Genomic DNA, 18,320 nt, shown 5'->3' with positions numbered 1-18,320 from the left:
AGCAATAAAATTTTGACAAAAATTTTCTATAGAAATAAAATTTTGCAAACATTTTCTATAGAAATAAAATGTTGACAAAATCTTGACAAAATTTTCTATAGAAATACAATTTTGCAAAAATGTTTATAGAAATAGAATTTTGACAAAAATTTCCCTAGAAATAAAATTTTGACAAAAATTTTCTATAGAAATAAAATATTGCAAACATTTTCAATAGAAATAAAATGTTGACAAAATGTTCTATAGAAACAAAATTTTGACAAAATTTTCTTTAGAAATAAAATTTTGACAAAATTTTCTATAGAAAAAAAATCTGCAAAAATTTTCTATAAAAATAAAATTTTGACAAAATTTTCTATAGAAATACAATTTTGCAAAAATTTTTTATAGGAATAGAATTTTGACAAAAATTTCCCTAGAAATAAAATTTTGACAAAAATTTTCTATAGAAATAAAATTTTGCAAACATTTTCTATAGAAATAAAATGTTGACAAAATTTTCTATAGAATCAAAATCTTAACAAAATTTTCTATAGAAATACAATTTTGCAAAAATTTTTATAGAAATAGAATTTTGACGAAAATTTCCCTAGAAATAAAATTTTGACAAAAATTAAATTATAAAATATTGCAAACATTTTCTATAGAAATAAAATGTTGACAAAATTTTCTATAGAAACAAAATTTTGACAAAATTTTCTTTAGAAATAAAATTTTGACAAAATTTTCTATAGAACTAAAATTGTGCAAACATTTTCGATAGAAATAAAATTTTGTAAAAAATTTATATACAAAGAAAATTTTAACGAAATTTTCTATAGAAAAAAAATTTTGATTAAATTTCCTATAGAAATAAAATTTTGCAAAAATTTTCTAAAGAAATTAAATTTTTACAAAATTTTCTATAGAAATAAAATTTTGATAAAATTTGCTGTAGAAATAAAATTTATAAATTCTAAGGGATCTAGTAGCAAATGCCTTAATGGTGTTATATATGCTCTGAATATTTTGGAAATGTTTCCGATATCCAAAATGTTTCTCAGGAATCTTAGGTAGTCCTCCTCAAGATATTCTCTTTCTCTAATGGCTTTGCTAATTTTCAAAAAATAACTGCTGTTATTTCAATAATTTTTTCACACTGATTTTTCAAGATGTTTATTGATTTAAGTATACTGATAATTTTCCATAAAGTGTGGATGTTTCATAGAAATTAATGTCTGAATTCCATGCACCCACGATTTTCTAAATTCTAACATTTATTATTATTATTAAAATATATAATTTGATATTTAAATAATATAATTTAATACTGGGGAAAAATATAAATGTATTTATTTCCTCACATATTTTTTGTCCCGCTGTATATGTGTGTGTGTTACAGAAACTTTTACAATTGTGTCTAAATGTTTACATATTTATTTCTTAAAAATATTAAATTGATTTTGAATTTTTGTCTCGAAGTTTTGCAAATATATTTCATAATAATTGTTAGGTTTTTATATGAATTTCTATATTGTTTTAGGCCCTTTATATCTAATTTCTTATGATTTGTCTTTAATAATACAACTTATACGGCAACTAGTCCAATTAATATTGCTTATACGCTATGTAGCTCAAGTAACTAGTTTAAATAATATAACTTATACGCCAACCAGTACAATCAATTAATATTACTTATTCGCCATGAAGGTTTTTTTTTAGTTTGCGATGATTTAAATCAGATTCCAATACATCCTGTAATTATGCTATATCCACCATTTTCGAGATTTGAAAGCGCTTAATTCATAATTTCATAATCAAATTTCGACTATATAATTTGTGTGTTATTCTATGTTGAAACACTTTTCATTACTTTCTTTCTTATTTAAAATTTATCCACTTTTGAATTGGATAGATCTAATTCAGACATGGAGTGCGAAGGTGGCCTTTGTTTTGGTGTTTCGATTGAATTCTCTTTACCATTTGGGGGAGGCGATTTCACCGACATTACTTTATTATCGACGAGTTTTGGGGGAATTGTAATATCCAAACTATCGGATTTCTTCATAAACAAATAGGCGCTGCCCATTAAACCCAACAGAGAAGCGGTAATCAAAGTCCAACGTAAGCCAGCATTAAAACGCAGACCCCTAAAATATATATATGGAAATTAATTTAGGGTAAATTATAAGATTTTTTTCGAAATACTTACAAGAACAATGTATATTTCAACATATTTGTATAGGTTTTATTTAAAGCTGCTCCCTCTTCTACCCAAAACATGGGCAAAACTGTTTTTGGTATATGTGCTATAGGTTCTATTTCCGCAACTGGATTTATGTCTATGCTAAATTGTAAACGTTTGCCAGCTCGTAATGGAGTTCCCGATATCTAATAAGAAAAAAAAAATATCTTAAACTGTTTCTTAAATTTTATTTCTCAACCACAATCTACCAATTCAAAATCTATATAGACAGCATGATCTTTTTCATTGGGATTAAGACCATTAACACCTTCCAATAATTTCGGATCGGCATTATAGAAATGAGGCATAGATGCTAGAATTGGGGCTCCGATACAGGGATTTAAAGACATTGTACCATTTGGAGGGCAAGTATCTAAATCTTCAGGATCTTCACAAAAGCAATGCAGTTCCGGATTACCCTTAGCAGCAGATTTGAAAATTTAAATTTAATTTCTAAATTTCTCCGCAATAAATTCAAATTCTACATACCCTTATATCTCCAATGTCCAAGGTAAAATAACTTGCCGGTAATCCATGATAAGAACTTTTACGCACATAATGGGCCCCCAATGAACGACAGAGGTCCGGTGTAAAAGCCCAAAGGCCTTCATCTTTATGTAGAAATGGGGGAAATACTGTGGAGTCTGTACCTTTAAATTGATTGCAAGCATCGCCAGGCCATATATCCATTTCCGGTTCATCTTCGAATTTTATAATTTTACCCATTTTGTGAACATTTTTAACTCCCCGACAAGCTGTAAAACGGCCGGCATCAGAATTATTAGCCTAAATATAGAAAAACGGAAATGTTGAATTTGAATAATTTGTTATTTGAAATCGAGCGTTTTTCATCCACTACTTACTTTTCCCATAAAAGAGAACAGAAAATGTGTATCGTTCACCTGTACGGCCTGCTTAACTTCACCCGTGTAGAAGGCAGTGCAAAGAGCCTTTGCCGCAAATTCATCATTGGAGCAATCAACGCTTATACCTCGAAAGAATATATCCATAAACGTGTTGGTATAAGTACCTTTGTGTCCTTTAAAAATAAGTCGTATGGCTTCTGAGACCATTTTCAACATAGCAGCCTTTTCCCGGCTAACCACAACACCAATGGGCTAAAAATTAAGCAATATACATGTTAAAAAAGCCTAATTTAAACCATATTTTTTTTATTAAAAATTAATATTAAATTCTATATAATGACTGCCATTTTTATGGTGTTGTATTTTTTTTCTTTCTAAATAATATAAATTATACGCCCTGGTGTCAATAGAAATTAATATAACGTATACGCCATGAAGGACCATTGAAAACATTTATTATCATTTTTTAAAATCTTTTTTCAAACCCAAAATTGTTACACATAATCGAAATTCCATAAATATTTCACCTAGCTGATTTATTTCAGAAAATTAACTAATAATAATTCTTACTATCCAAAGGTATGGAAGAAAGCTAAAGTTGTTCTTATTCCAAAAAAAGACAGGGAGTGCAATCACCCCAAAAATTTGAGACCGATTAGCTTATTACCGAACATAAGCAAGGTTTTCGAAGCTTGTGTTTATAACACAGTTACCAATTTTTGTTCGGAAAGCGAACTGATAAACGAAAAACAATTCGGCTTTAAATATAGACATTCCACAATTAACGCAATAAACGTGCTACTCTCAAACATTTACTGGGATTGGAATAGGAAACATTGTACAGGTGCCTGTTTCGTCGATATGGAGAAGGCGTTCGATAAGGTGTGGATACCTGGCTTAATCGCGAAACTGTTGGACTATGGTTTTCCATTTCACTTGACTATGCTAATTCATAATATGATTGATGGAAAACATTTTGTCATTACGAAAAATGATACACAAAGCAAAGAATTCAGAATGCAGAATGGACTTCAACAGGGTACAGTTATGGCACCTCTACTTTTCAACATTTTCTTATTAGAATTGATGGATAGAATCGACAATATAATATCATTTGCAGATGACATAGTTATATATAGCCCAGGGGCTACAATTGAGGAAATTAACTGTAACCTTCAAACAGCCTTTGATATAGTTGAAGATTATGCAAGGAACTGGCACATGAAGATTAATATGGACAAAAGTGAGACAATTCTATTTCGCCCACCTGTAAATAAATGTAACCACAGAATTAGGAAAGATTGGAGATCATTTGGCATCGTATCGAAATATACCGATGAAAGAATTAGGGTGGTAGAAACGGTTAAATATCTAGGAGTATATTTGGACAAATTTCTGTACTTCAATGAACACGTCAATAACATATTGGAAAAGGCAAATAATGCTTTCTTCGCCAATAAGTCGCTATTTTACTCGAAACACTTATATCCAAGAGTAAAAGTTACACTCTACAAATCTCTTATAAGACCGATTATAACGTACGGAGGCCCAATATGGTTTAATATATCACCATCATACATGGAGAGGATAAGAGTACGTGAGAGGAAATTCCTGCGAGCCTGTACGTCTATATACAGATCTGCAGAAAGCGACTACACGAAATATATTTCGAATTCAGAGCTTTATGATTCGGCCAACATATGTCGGATCGACAATTTTATTATACATCTGATAAGAAACCATATAACTCGATGTACCAAATATACCGAAAATAACTTAATTTGTGCCCCCTTCTACACGAATACAGCGTATTTTGAAAAATGTGTATCAAGTGGCTTCGTGCCACCTGAAACCTTTATATTCCTTGACAAACGAAAATTGATACAAAACGAAAATGGTGTTCCCATATTTTATCATCGCTACCGTAGAGCTACAACAAAAGCTATAAGAGTAGATGCATTCAATGAAACTGAATGTCGTTTTAGCATGAGCATATCAATTAAAGATATTTCAATATATACTTCGAATATTAATAAATACTGGTGGCTTAACTAACATAGTTATCTACTCTCTCAATAATACTTCTTTTAAGACTTGACCTCCTCCCCCTTCAAAATTCAGCTAGCAATGTTTTCCTAAATTTTTCATTGCAATAAAACTCAATCTATTTCTAAGTGAATATTTACGATTAAATGTATAGCTAATTATTATAAAATATATTATACTAGAGACCCCGTTTCTTTTTTTGGGCATTGTATAAATAGAGATAGATTATTTACTTTTGTTTATTTAGTAATTAAGTATACTCAATGAAATAAAATAAACGATGAAGAAAAAAAAAAAAAAAAAAAAAATTAACTAATAATAATTACAAAATTTATTGTTGGACAGTATTTTATGAGAAGATACTATTACTAGTTGCCAGATTCTGTACTAAAATATTTTTAATATTTTTCTATTGTGGAAATATATAGTCTAGAAGATTGTGCAATTAGATGACATTTCAAAATTTTCTTAAATAATATAAATTATACGCCCTAGAGTTCATCGAATTACCGTAATTTGTCCGTTTATAGTGTTGTTAAAAATATACTTGCTGGTTTTTTTATTGAAATTTCCAAATTAATATTTAAATAAATTTTATGGTTGTCGTTTTGATGGTGCTTTAATTTTTTTTTTCTAATCATATAAATTATACGCGCTGGTGTGAATAGAAATTAATATAACTTATAGACCATAAAGGACTATTGAAAATATTTATTACATATATATTTCTTTTAAATTATATAGACAATATTTTTCATATCCAAGATTGTAACAAATAATCGAAAATCCATAACTTGATTACATAGGTATTTATTAAAAATAGAATATAAATTATATGTGGAAATTTATTCCACGATACTAATCCGTAATACCATTCGTAGGTACAATATAAACTTGCAATTAAATTATATGAGTATAGATTATATGGCCAATTGGCATTTTTGGGTTTTTTTCTCGCTTGGAAAATACTTGATAATTGTTGTACCATATATTCCGATGGCCCAATACAAATATGTGTGTAAATCCAGAATTTTTTCTACAGAATTTTTCATTCATGTAAATCATACGCCTGAATGTACCTGTACAGAATTTGTAATTAATGTAAATCATACGCCTTAATGTACCACTTCATTAATATCTAGTACAAGCTTGGTGTCAAATGAGTGTATCCATTTTTCCAATAAGTTTTATGGGATAGAATAAACATTGCTAGGATTTTGTAAATTCCACGAAATACAATATTTTTGGACTATTCCTCCTTAGAAAATGTTTGAATTTTAAAACAACGTATACCACATGCCTAATAATAATACTAAATATACTCGATGGGTATATTTAGTATTATAATTAATATAGATCATACACATACATGTTCCATTTAATTAATATATATTTAATTAATATTTATTTTATATCTATTGAAAAATCTTTAAAACATTTCTATGGAACATTTATTTCTATAGAACATTTTTGCAAAATTTTATTTCTATAGAACATTTTTGCAAATTTCTACAGAAAATTTATGCAAAACTTTTTTTTTGCAATTTCTGCAAAATTGTTTCTATATAATATTTGTGCAATATTTTATTTCCACAGAAAATTTTTACAAAATTTTATTTCTATATAAAATTGTATATCTATAGAAAAATGTTTACAAAATTTTATTTCCACAGAAAATTTTTGCAAAATTTTATTTCTCTAAAAATATTATTTCTATAGAAGTCAAATTATAAGTCCCGTCAAAATATATCCCAAAGATGACGTTCACTGAAATCATTTTTTTTTTACAATTACAATTATTATTTATTATTAGCTATTTATTTATTATGTCCTGCACAACAAGAACTACACACAAAATAATATTATAATTTTTGAGCTAACAATTAACATTATTGTTGTTACAGAAAATTTTTAAGTTCTACAAATTTTTTGTTGATATAACAAAATTTTTGTTGATATAACAAAATTGGTTGTTAATGTGTCTAAAATGGTAAATGTATTTACAAATTGCGTCATTAGCTCAAATTTAAACACAATTTTAATTGTATTGGAAATAAAATTAATTGATATTTTTTTGTGTGTATATCGTATAATTAAAGTGCACGAAAAATATCCATAATGAGGTATTTATAATAAGTAAGGTATTTTGAAGTAAGAAAACGTAAAACTATACAAAAATTGATATTATTACATGGGTTTAACAAAAGATTTTAAATTACAAAAAAATACTAAAAAAATACTAAATTATAGTATATAATAGATCATTGACATCATTTTACAATACATTATTTTAAATTGCTTAATTGTCGATACATATTTTCTTTAATTCAATTTTAAATCAATTCCAATCACATTTAAACCTTGCCGCATTTTTCTTACTTATAAAATTTGCATTCCTAACTAATCATTATGGGCAATTTATTTTCATTTTCATGTCCTTTTCCCAACCCTACAATTTCAGCACGTCATATCTATTAACTTATAAAAGCTCGCTAATATGTGGCAATCCTTAAAGTCTTAACCTCTAATGCCATATTATTATGGCAAATTTTTGAAAAGGTTGGGAATATTTGGGTGAATACCTTTTGGGAATGTTCAAATATTATTCATGAATTTAGTAGGAAAGGTTGATGGAAGATTGAAATAGATAATCCACTACATTATCATAATAAAATGGAATTATGAAATCATTTTATTAGCATCCAGAGAATTGCTATAACTTATACGCCACCATATTATAATTTTTGTCTGTTGATTTGAAGAACGTGTATAAAATAATTTGAAGATAGTGTATAAATTAATATTACAACAATAATGAAAAATACCTAATAGGGTGTATATGAATATAGAAAAAAAAACTTTGACAAAATTTTCTATAGAAATAAAATTTTGACAAAATTTCTTAGAAATAAAATTTTGACAAAATTTAATAGAAAAAAAATGTTGGCAAAGTTTTCTATAGAAATAAAATTTTGACAATATTTTCTATAGAAGTAAAATTTTGACAATATTTTCTATAGAAATAAAATTTTGACAAAATTTTGTATAGAAATAATTTTTTTGACAAAATTTTGTATAGAAATAAAATTTTGAAAAATTTTCTATAGGATTAAAATTTTGACAAAATTTTCTATAAATAAAGTTTTGACACAATTTTCTTTAGAAATAAAATTTTGACAACATTTTCTATAGAAATAAAATTTTTACAAAATTTTCTATAAATAACGTTTGACACAATTTTCTATAGAAATAAAATTTTGAAAAATTTTCTATAGAAATAAAATTTTGACAAAATTTTCTATAGAAATAAAATTTTGACAAAATGTTTTATAGAAATAAAATTGTAACAAAATTTTCTATAGAAATAAAATTTTGACAAAATGTTCTATAGAAATAAAATTTTGACAAAATTTTTTATAGAAAAAAATGTTGACAAAATTGTCTATAGAAATAAAACTTTGACAAAATTTTCTATAAAATAAAATTTTGACAAAATTTCTATAGAAATAAAATTTTGACAAAATTTTGTATAGAAATAATTTTTTTGACAAAATTTTGTATAGAAATAAAATTTTGACACAATTTTTTATAGAAATAAAATTTTGACAAAATTTTCTATAGAAATAAAATTTTTACAAAATTTTCTATAAATAAAGTTTTGACACAATTTTCTACAGAAATAAAATTTTAAAAAATTTTCTATAGAAATAAAATTTTGACAAAATTTTCTATAGAAATAAAATTTTGACAAAATGTTTTATAGAAATAAAATTGTAACAAAATTTTCTATAGAAATAAAATTTTGACAAAATTTTCTATAGAAATAAAATTTTGACAAAATGTTCTATAGAAATAAAATTTTGACAAAATTTTTTATAGAAAAAAATGTTGACAAAATTGTCAATAGAAATAAAATTTTGACAAAATTTTCTATGAAGATTATCATAATAAAATGGAATTATGAAATCATTTTATTAGCATCCAGAGAATTGCTATAATTTATACGCCAACATATTATAATTTTCGTCTGTTGATTTGAAGAACGTGTATAAAATAATTTGAAGATACAATTATGGAATATACCTAATAGACACCCTATTATATTATATATGAATATTATATATGAATATAGAAATAAAACTTTGACAAAATTTTCTATAAAATAAAATTTTGACAAAATATCTATAGAAATAAAATTTTGACAAAATTTTTTATAGAAAAAAAAGTGTTGACAAAATCTTCTATTGAAATAAAATTTTGGCAATATTTTCTATAGAAATAAAATTTTGACAAAATGTTCTATAGAAATAATTTTTTGACAAAATTTTGTATAGAAATAAAATTTTGACAAATTTTTTTTTTATGGAAATAAAATTTTGACAAAATTTTTTATAGAAATAAAATTTTTACAAAATTTTCTATAGAAATAAAATTTTGACAAAATTTTCTTTTCCTCTGTTGGTTAAGCTACACTTGTAGTTTAGTCAATGTATGGTTTTAAGCTGCAATAAAAAACAACAACAATGCTTAAAGAACAAAACCAACAATAACAAAACAAAAAGAATGGATATAAATAAATAAATAAATATAAATAAAATTTTGACAACATTTTCTATAAAAATTACAAAAAAAAAACTATAGAAATAAAATTTTGACAAAATTTTCTATAGAAATAAAATTGTGACAAAATTTCCTATGAAGATAAAAATTTGACACCATTTGCTATGGAAATAATATTTTGACAAAATGTTCTATTGAAAAAAAATTTTGACAAAATTTTTTATACAAATAGAATTTTGGTAAAAGCTTTGCTATGGAAATAATATTTTGACAAAATTTTCTATAGAAATAAAATTTTGACAAAATTTTCTTTAGTAATAAAATTTTCTATGGAAATAATTTTTTGACAAAATTTTCTTTAGAAATAAAGTTTTGAGATTTTTTTTATAAAAATAAAATTGTGACAAAATTTTCTATGGAAATAAAATTTTGATAAAATTTTCTATAAAACTAAAATTTTGACAAAATTTTCTATAGAACTAAAATTTTGACAAAATTTTCTTTAGAAATAAAATTTTTACAAGATATTCTATAGAAACAAAATTTTGACAAAATTTTCTATAGAAAAAAAAATTCTGTAGAAATAAAATTTTGACAAAATTTTTTGTAGAAATAAAATTTTGACAATATTTTCTATAGAAATAAAATTGCGACAAAAATGTTCTATAGAAATAAAATTTTGACAAAATTTTCTATAGAAATAAAATTTTAACAAAATTTTCGATAGAAATAATTTTTTGACAAAATGTTCTATTGAAAAAAACTTGACAAAATTTTCTATACAAATAGAATTTTGGTAAAAACTTTCTATAGAAATAAAATTTTGACAAAATTTTATATAGAAATAAAATGTTGACAAAAATTTCTATAGAAATAAAATTTTTACAAAATTTTCTTTAGAAATAAAATTTTTGTAGCAACTTTCTGTAAAAATAAAATTTTGACAAAATTTTCTTTAGAAATAAAATGTTGACAAAATTTTCTATAGAAATAAAAGCTGGATAAAATTTTCTATGAAATTAATATTTTGAAAAATTTTTCTATAGAAATCAAATGATGACAAAATTTTCTACTGAAATAAAATTTTGACAAAATTTTCTATGGAAATAAAATGTTGACAAATTTTTCTATAGAAATAAAATTTTAACAAAAGTTTTCTATAGGAATAACATTTTGACAAAATTTTCTATAAAAATAAAAATTTGACAACATTTTCTATAGAAATAAAATTTTGACAAAATTTTCTATAGAAATAAAGTTTTGACAAAATTTTCATTAGAAATATAATTTTGGTAAAAACTTTCTCTAGAAATAAAATTTGACAAAATTTTCTATAGATATAAAATTTCGACAACATTTTTTCTAGAAGTAAAAGTTTGAAAAAAAAACATTCAGTAGAAATAAAATTTTGACAAAAATTTCTATAGAAATAGAAATTTTGACAATATTTTCATTAGAAATATAATTTTGGTAAAAACTTTCTCTAGAAATAAAATTTGACAAAATTTTCTATAGAAATAAAATTTTGACAAAATTTTCTATGAAGATAAAAATTTGACAACATTATCAATAAAAATAAAATTTTGAGAAAATTTTCTATAGAAATAAAATTTTGACAATTTTTTCTTTAGAAATAAAATGTTGACAAAATTTTCTATAGAAATAAACTGTTGACAAAATTTTCTTTAGAAATACAATGTTGACAAAATTTTCTATAAAACTAAAATTTTGAGAAAATTTTCTATAGAAATAAAATTTTGACAAAATATTCTTTAGAAATAAAATTTTGACAAGTTTTTCTTTAGAAATAAAATTTTGACAAAATTTTCTATAGAAATAAAATGTTGACAAAATTTTCTTTAGAAATAAAATTTTGACAAAATTTTCTATAAAACTAAAATTGTGACAAAATTTTCTATAGAAATAAATTTTTGGTAAAAACTTTCTATAGAAATAAAATTTTGGCAAAATTTTCTGTAGAAATAAAATGTTGGCAAGATTTTCCATAGAGAGTTTGCCAAAATTTTCTATAGAAATAAAATTTTGACAAAATATTCTTTAGAAATAAAATTTTGACAAAATTTTCTATAAAAATAAAATTTTGAAAAATTTTTTATAGAAATAAAATTTTTCCATAATTTGTTGTAGAAATAAAATTTTTACAAAATTTTCTATAGAAATAAATTTTCTACGGAAATAAAATTTTTACAAAATTTTCGGTAAAAATAAAATTTTGATCGAAACTTTCTATAGAAATATAATTTTCTTAATAGATAAAATTTTCTTATAATTTGGTAGATTATTTTTGGCACGCAAAACGTGTATTTCCCATATATTTATATAATAATTGATATAATAATAATAATTAGTTTTTTTATAGATACTTTTAGTGAAAATTAACTTTTAGTCCTTTTTCGTTAGATGAAAATACTATACCACAACATTTTTATCTCGTATACGATCCATGGGTACTGAGATAATTGAAAATTACTTTGGAAATAAGAGTAAATTTCTTTGAGAAAATTATAAAATAATTTCAAGTAACTATGTCAAGTCAAAAATTTACAAGTTAATCCATTCCAATGGACCTATATAGAAATGTTAAGAAGTAGCAATTTTAGAATTTGTATGTGTTCCTAGTGTTTTATTATTAAAAAAATAATCCGTATACTATTTTTGAAAATAATATAAATTATACGCCTTGATGTCTCCACGGAATCAGTTAACATTTTTATTAAATATTTCTTTAAATATAAATAAAATTTTAATTGAAAAAAAAAACAACATTGGTAAAATTTCTTCTGCAGTCAATGGTTTGGAAACTTTAGCTTTATGATTAAAAAAATAATTGCTAAAATAATGCGTATACTGGTTTTGAAAATAATATAAATTATACGCCTTGTCGTCCCCACGGAATTCAGTTAACATTTTTTTTAATATTTCTTTAAAATAAATAAAATATTAATTGAAAAAAAAAAACAACATTGGTAAAATTTCTTCTGCCTTCAATGGTTTGGAAACTTTAGCTTTATGATTAAAAAATAATTGCTAAAATAATGCGTATACTGGTTTTGAAAATAATATAAATTATACGCCTTGTCGTCCCCACGGAATTCTGTTAACATTTTTTTAATATTTTTTCAAATATAAATAAAATTTTAATTGAAAAAAAAAAATCATTGGTAAAATTTCTTCTTCAGTCAATGGCTTGGAAACTTTAGCGTTATGATAACAACAAAAATTGTATATATTATTTTTTTGGCATTAATATGAATCATACGCGTGAGTGTCCCAACATTAATATCACTCATACGGACCATGGAACAATATGAACATTTTACAGATTTATTTTTAGAAAAAATTACACTTTATTTCCTATATTGGTAGCTCATCGAATTAGTCAATATTTTTATAGAATATTTCTTTAAGTAGAATTAAAATTTGATAGAGAAAAACATTTGTAAAATTTCGTCTTCAGTGGTTTTGAAACTTTATGATTATACCAAAAATTGCATATATTATTTTTGGTATTAATATGAATCATACGCCTGGGTGTCTCAACATTAATATCGCTCATACGGCCCATGGAACATTATGAAAATTGTACAGATTTATTTTTAGAAAAAATTACACTTTATTTTCTATATTGTTAGCTCATGGAATTAGTTAATATTTTTATTGCATATTTCTTTAAGTAGAATTAAAATTTGATAGAGAAAGACATTTGTAAAATGTATTCTTCAGTCAATGGTTTTGAAACTTAAACCAAACCAAAAATTGCATATATTATGTTTCGCATTAATATGAATCATACGCCTGGGTGTCCCATCATGAATAACACTCATACGGTCCATGGAACAATATGAACATTTTACAGATTTATTTTTAGAAAAAATTACACTTTATTTCTTATATATGGGTAGCTCATGGAATTATTTAATATTTTTATTGAATATTTCTGTAAGTAGAATTGAAATTTGATAGAGAAAGACATTTGTAAAATTTCTTCTTCAGTCAATTGTTTTGAAACTTTATGATTATACCAAAAATTGCATATTATTCTATTAGTATATTATTTTTGGTATTAATATGAATCATACGCCTGGGTGTCTCAATATTGATATCAATTATACGGTCCATGGAACAATATGAAAATTTTACAGATTTATTTTTAGCAAAAAAAATGTATTACTCTTTATTTCCTGTATTGATATCTCATGGAATCAGTTAACATTTTTGTTGAATATTTCTTTAAATATATTATTTTTGGCATTAATATGAATCATACGCCTGGGTGTCTCAATATTGATATCAAGTATACGGTCCATGGAACAATATGAAAATTTTACAGATTTATTTTTAGGAAAAAAATACATATATTTATTTAAAATATAAAAAATCCTTTTTAAAACTTACCGCAATCAAAGGATGTAGCATTGTTATGACTTCTTCACCAGTCAATGGCTTGGAAGCTTCTGCATTAAATATAAAAACATTACGCATATTATATGAGACAGTATCCTCTTCATCATCATCCACCATATCGTATTTAGATTTCCATTCACTTTTTTTAAGAACAAAAAAAAAAAATAGAAAAAATAAAAACAAAACATTTAAATAAAATTAAAAAAAAGGAAATTTCATTTCATAAAACGCACTCAAATACAAATGGCCCAATTTCATTTACGCTTGGTTTATCACCCTTGAGAAATTCCTCCGGATTTGTTATATTGAATACATAAATATAGAAATGTAACGGGAAAGGGGTATCTGACCATAATTCTCGAATATCAGAGCCTGGTTTCAAATTAACTTGCTTCTTGAGAATGGCCCGTAAAATTTTCGGAAATATTAGCCATCCATTTAAAATGGCAAAAACTAATACTCCACCCGAAATGGTTAATAATTTCATACGATTTATCTGCATTTTCAAGGGAAATAAATTTCTAAAACGTTCCAAAATTTGACACAAATTAAGAAAAGTGCAAAATAATCGCAAATCATGTACTAAAGCCGTTTTGACTGTTTCAGAGATAGGGGTTTGGCTCTATGCAAAAGCTTGTCCCTCAATTTTAGGCGGCTCGATTTGAGAATTTTTACTAGTCAACCGTTTAACTCGAATCACTTGTTACAACTGAAATAATGTCTTGGCATTTTTTTTTTGTAGAATTTTCCTAGAATAATTTCCTAAGTTGTTTTATTATTCCTCCATTCAAATTTCATCGGTATCATGGCAATACGTGCGAATTTTTGCAGTCGCATACAAAACGCTTTTATTTTTTCCACATGAGATAATGGTGGTGATGTTGTATGCACGCCTGCATGTATTTGTAAATGAATTTTTATGCAGCAGTTTTATATTAAAATAATCTAGAAATACATATGTATATATGCCAAGGGAAAAATCTAATCTGAGAAAATGTGAAAAAAAAACTATAAAATGATTATTAACATTAGTTCCCCCTTTCAATTATAAGTTAGAAAAAAATGCTTCAAGTGTTTGCAAGCCTAGGTGTTAAGTACAGTGACCTGGTAGAAGTTCTGTGGAAGATGTATTTTGCATAAAATTTTGACAAATTTTTGTATAGCACTAAATTGTTGACAAAATTTTCTATAGTAATAAAATATTGACCCAATTTTGTACAGAAATAAAATTTTGACAAAATTTTCTATAGTTATAAAATTTTGACAAAATTTTTTATAGGAATACAATTTTGACAAAATCTTGTATAGCACTAAATTGTTGACAAAATTTTCTATAGTAATAAAATTTTGACACAATTTTATATAGAAATAAAATTTTGACAAAATATTATATAGTTGTAAAATTTTGACAAAATTTTTTTATAGGAATTACATTTTTGCCGATATGGACCAATTTTTGTGTGATTGGGGATCGGCTATATATAACTATAGACCGATATGGACCAATTTTAGCATGATCGGATGAATTTTGCTCCTGCAAGAGGCTCCGGAGGTCAAATCCGGGGATCGGTTTATATGGGGGCTATATATACAATTTTGGCATGATTGTTAGCGGCCGTATCTTGAACAACGTACTAAATTTCAACCGAATCGGATGAATTTTACTCCTCCAAGAGGCTCCAGAGGTCAAATCTGGGGATCGATTTATATGGGGGCTATATATAATTATGGACCGATATGGACTAATTTTTGCATGGTTGTTAGTGTCCATATACTTGCACCACATACCCAATTTCAATCGGATCGGATGAAATTTGCTCCTCCAAGAGACTCCGGAGTTCAAATCTGGGGATCGGTTTATATGGGGGCTATATATAATTATTGACCGAATTGGACCAATTTTTTTCTTGGATCTTAAAGGCCACATATAAACACCATATACCGAATGTCAACCGGATCGGATGAAATTTGCTCCTCCAAGAGACTCCGGAGTTCAAATCTGGGGATCGGTTTATATAAGGGCTATATATAATTATGTACCGATTTGGATTAATTTTTGCATGGATGTTAGAAGCAATATATCAGTGCCACGTACCGAATTTCAACCGCATCGGATGAAATTTGCTCCTCCAAGAGGCTCCGGAGTTCAAATCTGGGGATCAGTTTATATGGGGATCAGTTTTTATAGGGGCTATATATAATTATTGACCGATTTGGACCAATTTTTGCATGGTTGTTAGATGCCATATATAAACACCATGTGCCGAATTTCAACCGGATCGGATGAAATCCGCTCCTCCAGGAGGCTCCGGATGTCAAATCTGGGGATCGGTTTATATGGGGGCCATATATAATTATGGACCGATTTGGATCAATTTTTGCCGGATCGGATGAAATTCACACATCCAAGAGGCTCCGGAGATCAAATCTGGGGATCGGTTTATATTGGGGGCATGGATTTTTGCATGGATGTTAGAGGTAATATATAAACACCATGTACAGAATTTAAACCGGATCTGATGAAAATTGCTCCTCCAATAGTCTCCGGAGGACAAATCTGGGGATCGGTTTATATTGGGGGCATGGATTTTTGCATGGATGTTAGAGGTAATATATAAACACCATGTACAGAATTTAAACCGGATCTGATGAAAATTGCTCCTCCAAGAGTCTCCGGAGGACAAATCTGGGGATCGGTTTATATATATAATTGTAAGTTAGGTTAGTTTAGGTGGCAGCCCGATGTATCAGGCTCACTTAGACTAGTCAGTCCATTGTGATACCACATTGGTGAACTTCTCTCTTATCACTGAGTGCTGCCCGATTCCATGTTAAGCTCAATGACAAGGGACCTCCTTTTTATAGCCGATTCCGAACGGCGTTCCACATTGCAGTGAAACCACTTAGAGAAGTTTTGAAACCCTCAGAAATGTCACCAGCATTACTGAGGTGGGATAATCCACCGCTGAAAAACTTTTTTGGTGTTCGGTCGAAGCAGGAATCGAATTCATTCGTGGTGCAATGGTTAGCGGGCAAGCTAACCATTGCACCACGGTGGCTATATAATTACGGACCGATATGAACCAATTTTTGCAAGATTGTTAGAGATCATATACTAGCTCCACCTACCAAATTTTAACCAGATCGAATGAAATTTGCTTCTCTAAGAAGCTCCGCAAGACAAATCTGGGGGTCGGTTTATATGGGGGCTATACGTAAAAGTGGTCCATTATGTCCCATTTGCAATACCATCCGACCTAGATTAATAACAACTACTTGTGCCAAGTTTCAAGTCGATAGCTTGTTTCGTTCGGAAGTTAGCGTGATTTCAAAGACGGACGGACGGACATGCTTAGATCGACTCAGAATTTCACCACGACCCAGAATATATATATATACGTTATGGGGTCTTAGAGCAATATTTCGAGATGTACAAACGGAATGACAAAGTTAATATACCCCCATCCTATGGGGGGTATAATACATGCGGAGACTTTTTTATTTATAAACATTTTTTGGGAGACTTTTTCGTATAGATATCAATCTCTCGACTGGGAGACTTTTTCGTGTAGAAAGAGTTGTCTGGGAGACTTTTCCGTATGGAAGCCGTTCTTTTGGACAATTTTTCATATGGAAAAGTTCTCTTAGAAATATCTTCCTGTAGAAAAAATTCTCTTGGAAAAATATTCTATGGGAGATTTTTTTGTATAAAAATTTCCTCCTGGAGATTTCCTCGTATAGGCAAAATTTTCTGAGAGACTTCGTTTAAAAAAAATCCCTGAGAAATTTATTCTTATAGAAAAAATTCTCTGAGAGTCTTTTTCATATTGAGAAAAAGTTATCTGTGAGACTTTTTCGTATATGAGAATTGTCTTTGAGATTTTTTTGTATAGAAAAAGTTCTCTGGGTGTCTTCAGAGTCCTACCGAAAAGTTTGTCGTATAGAAAAATTTCTGTGGGAGACTTTTTCGTACATAAATAGTTGGTTGGGAGTCCATTTCATATAGAAAAAGTTCTTTGCAAGATTTTTTGTTTAGAAAAAAAGTTCTCTGGAAGACTTTTTTGAATAAAAAATTTTCACTAGCTAACGAAAAAGTTTCCGGAGAACTTTTTCTATACGAAAAAGTCTCCCAGAGAATTTTTTCTATAGAAAAAAGTCTCACATTATGTGGGAGACTTATTCATAACATATAGAAAATA

At 26.5% G+C, this 18,320-nt stretch overlaps 2 protein-coding genes across 4 annotated transcripts in view; one reads left to right on the top strand and one right to left on the bottom strand.

The window, feature by feature from the left end:
• The window catches only part of SNF4Agamma (SNF4/AMP-activated protein kinase gamma subunit), a 514,590-nt gene that overhangs the window by 170,125 nt on the left and 326,145 nt on the right, over window positions 1-18,320 (top strand). The window lies entirely within an intron of this gene.
• Window positions 986-14,842, bottom strand: Snmp1 (Sensory neuron membrane protein 1). The gene is made up of 7 exons (XM_075290405.1): window positions 14,355-14,842; window positions 14,113-14,260; window positions 3,088-3,342; window positions 2,714-3,010; window positions 2,434-2,643; window positions 2,192-2,370; window positions 986-2,129 (listed from the first exon to the last, which is right to left on the bottom strand). The coding sequence occupies exons 1-7, from the start codon at window positions 14,621-14,623 to the stop codon at window positions 1,865-1,867; spliced, it is 1,623 nt and encodes a 540-aa protein (XP_075146520.1). The 5' UTR covers window positions 14,624-14,842; the 3' UTR covers window positions 986-1,864.

Source organism: Haematobia irritans, chromosome 1 (assembly GCF_050003625.1).
Source record: "Haematobia irritans isolate KBUSLIRL chromosome 1, ASM5000362v1, whole genome shotgun sequence".
In the NCBI taxonomy this organism is placed as follows: domain Eukaryota; kingdom Metazoa; phylum Arthropoda; class Insecta; order Diptera; family Muscidae; genus Haematobia; species Haematobia irritans.
This window is presented reverse-complemented; position numbering and strand designations above follow the sequence as displayed.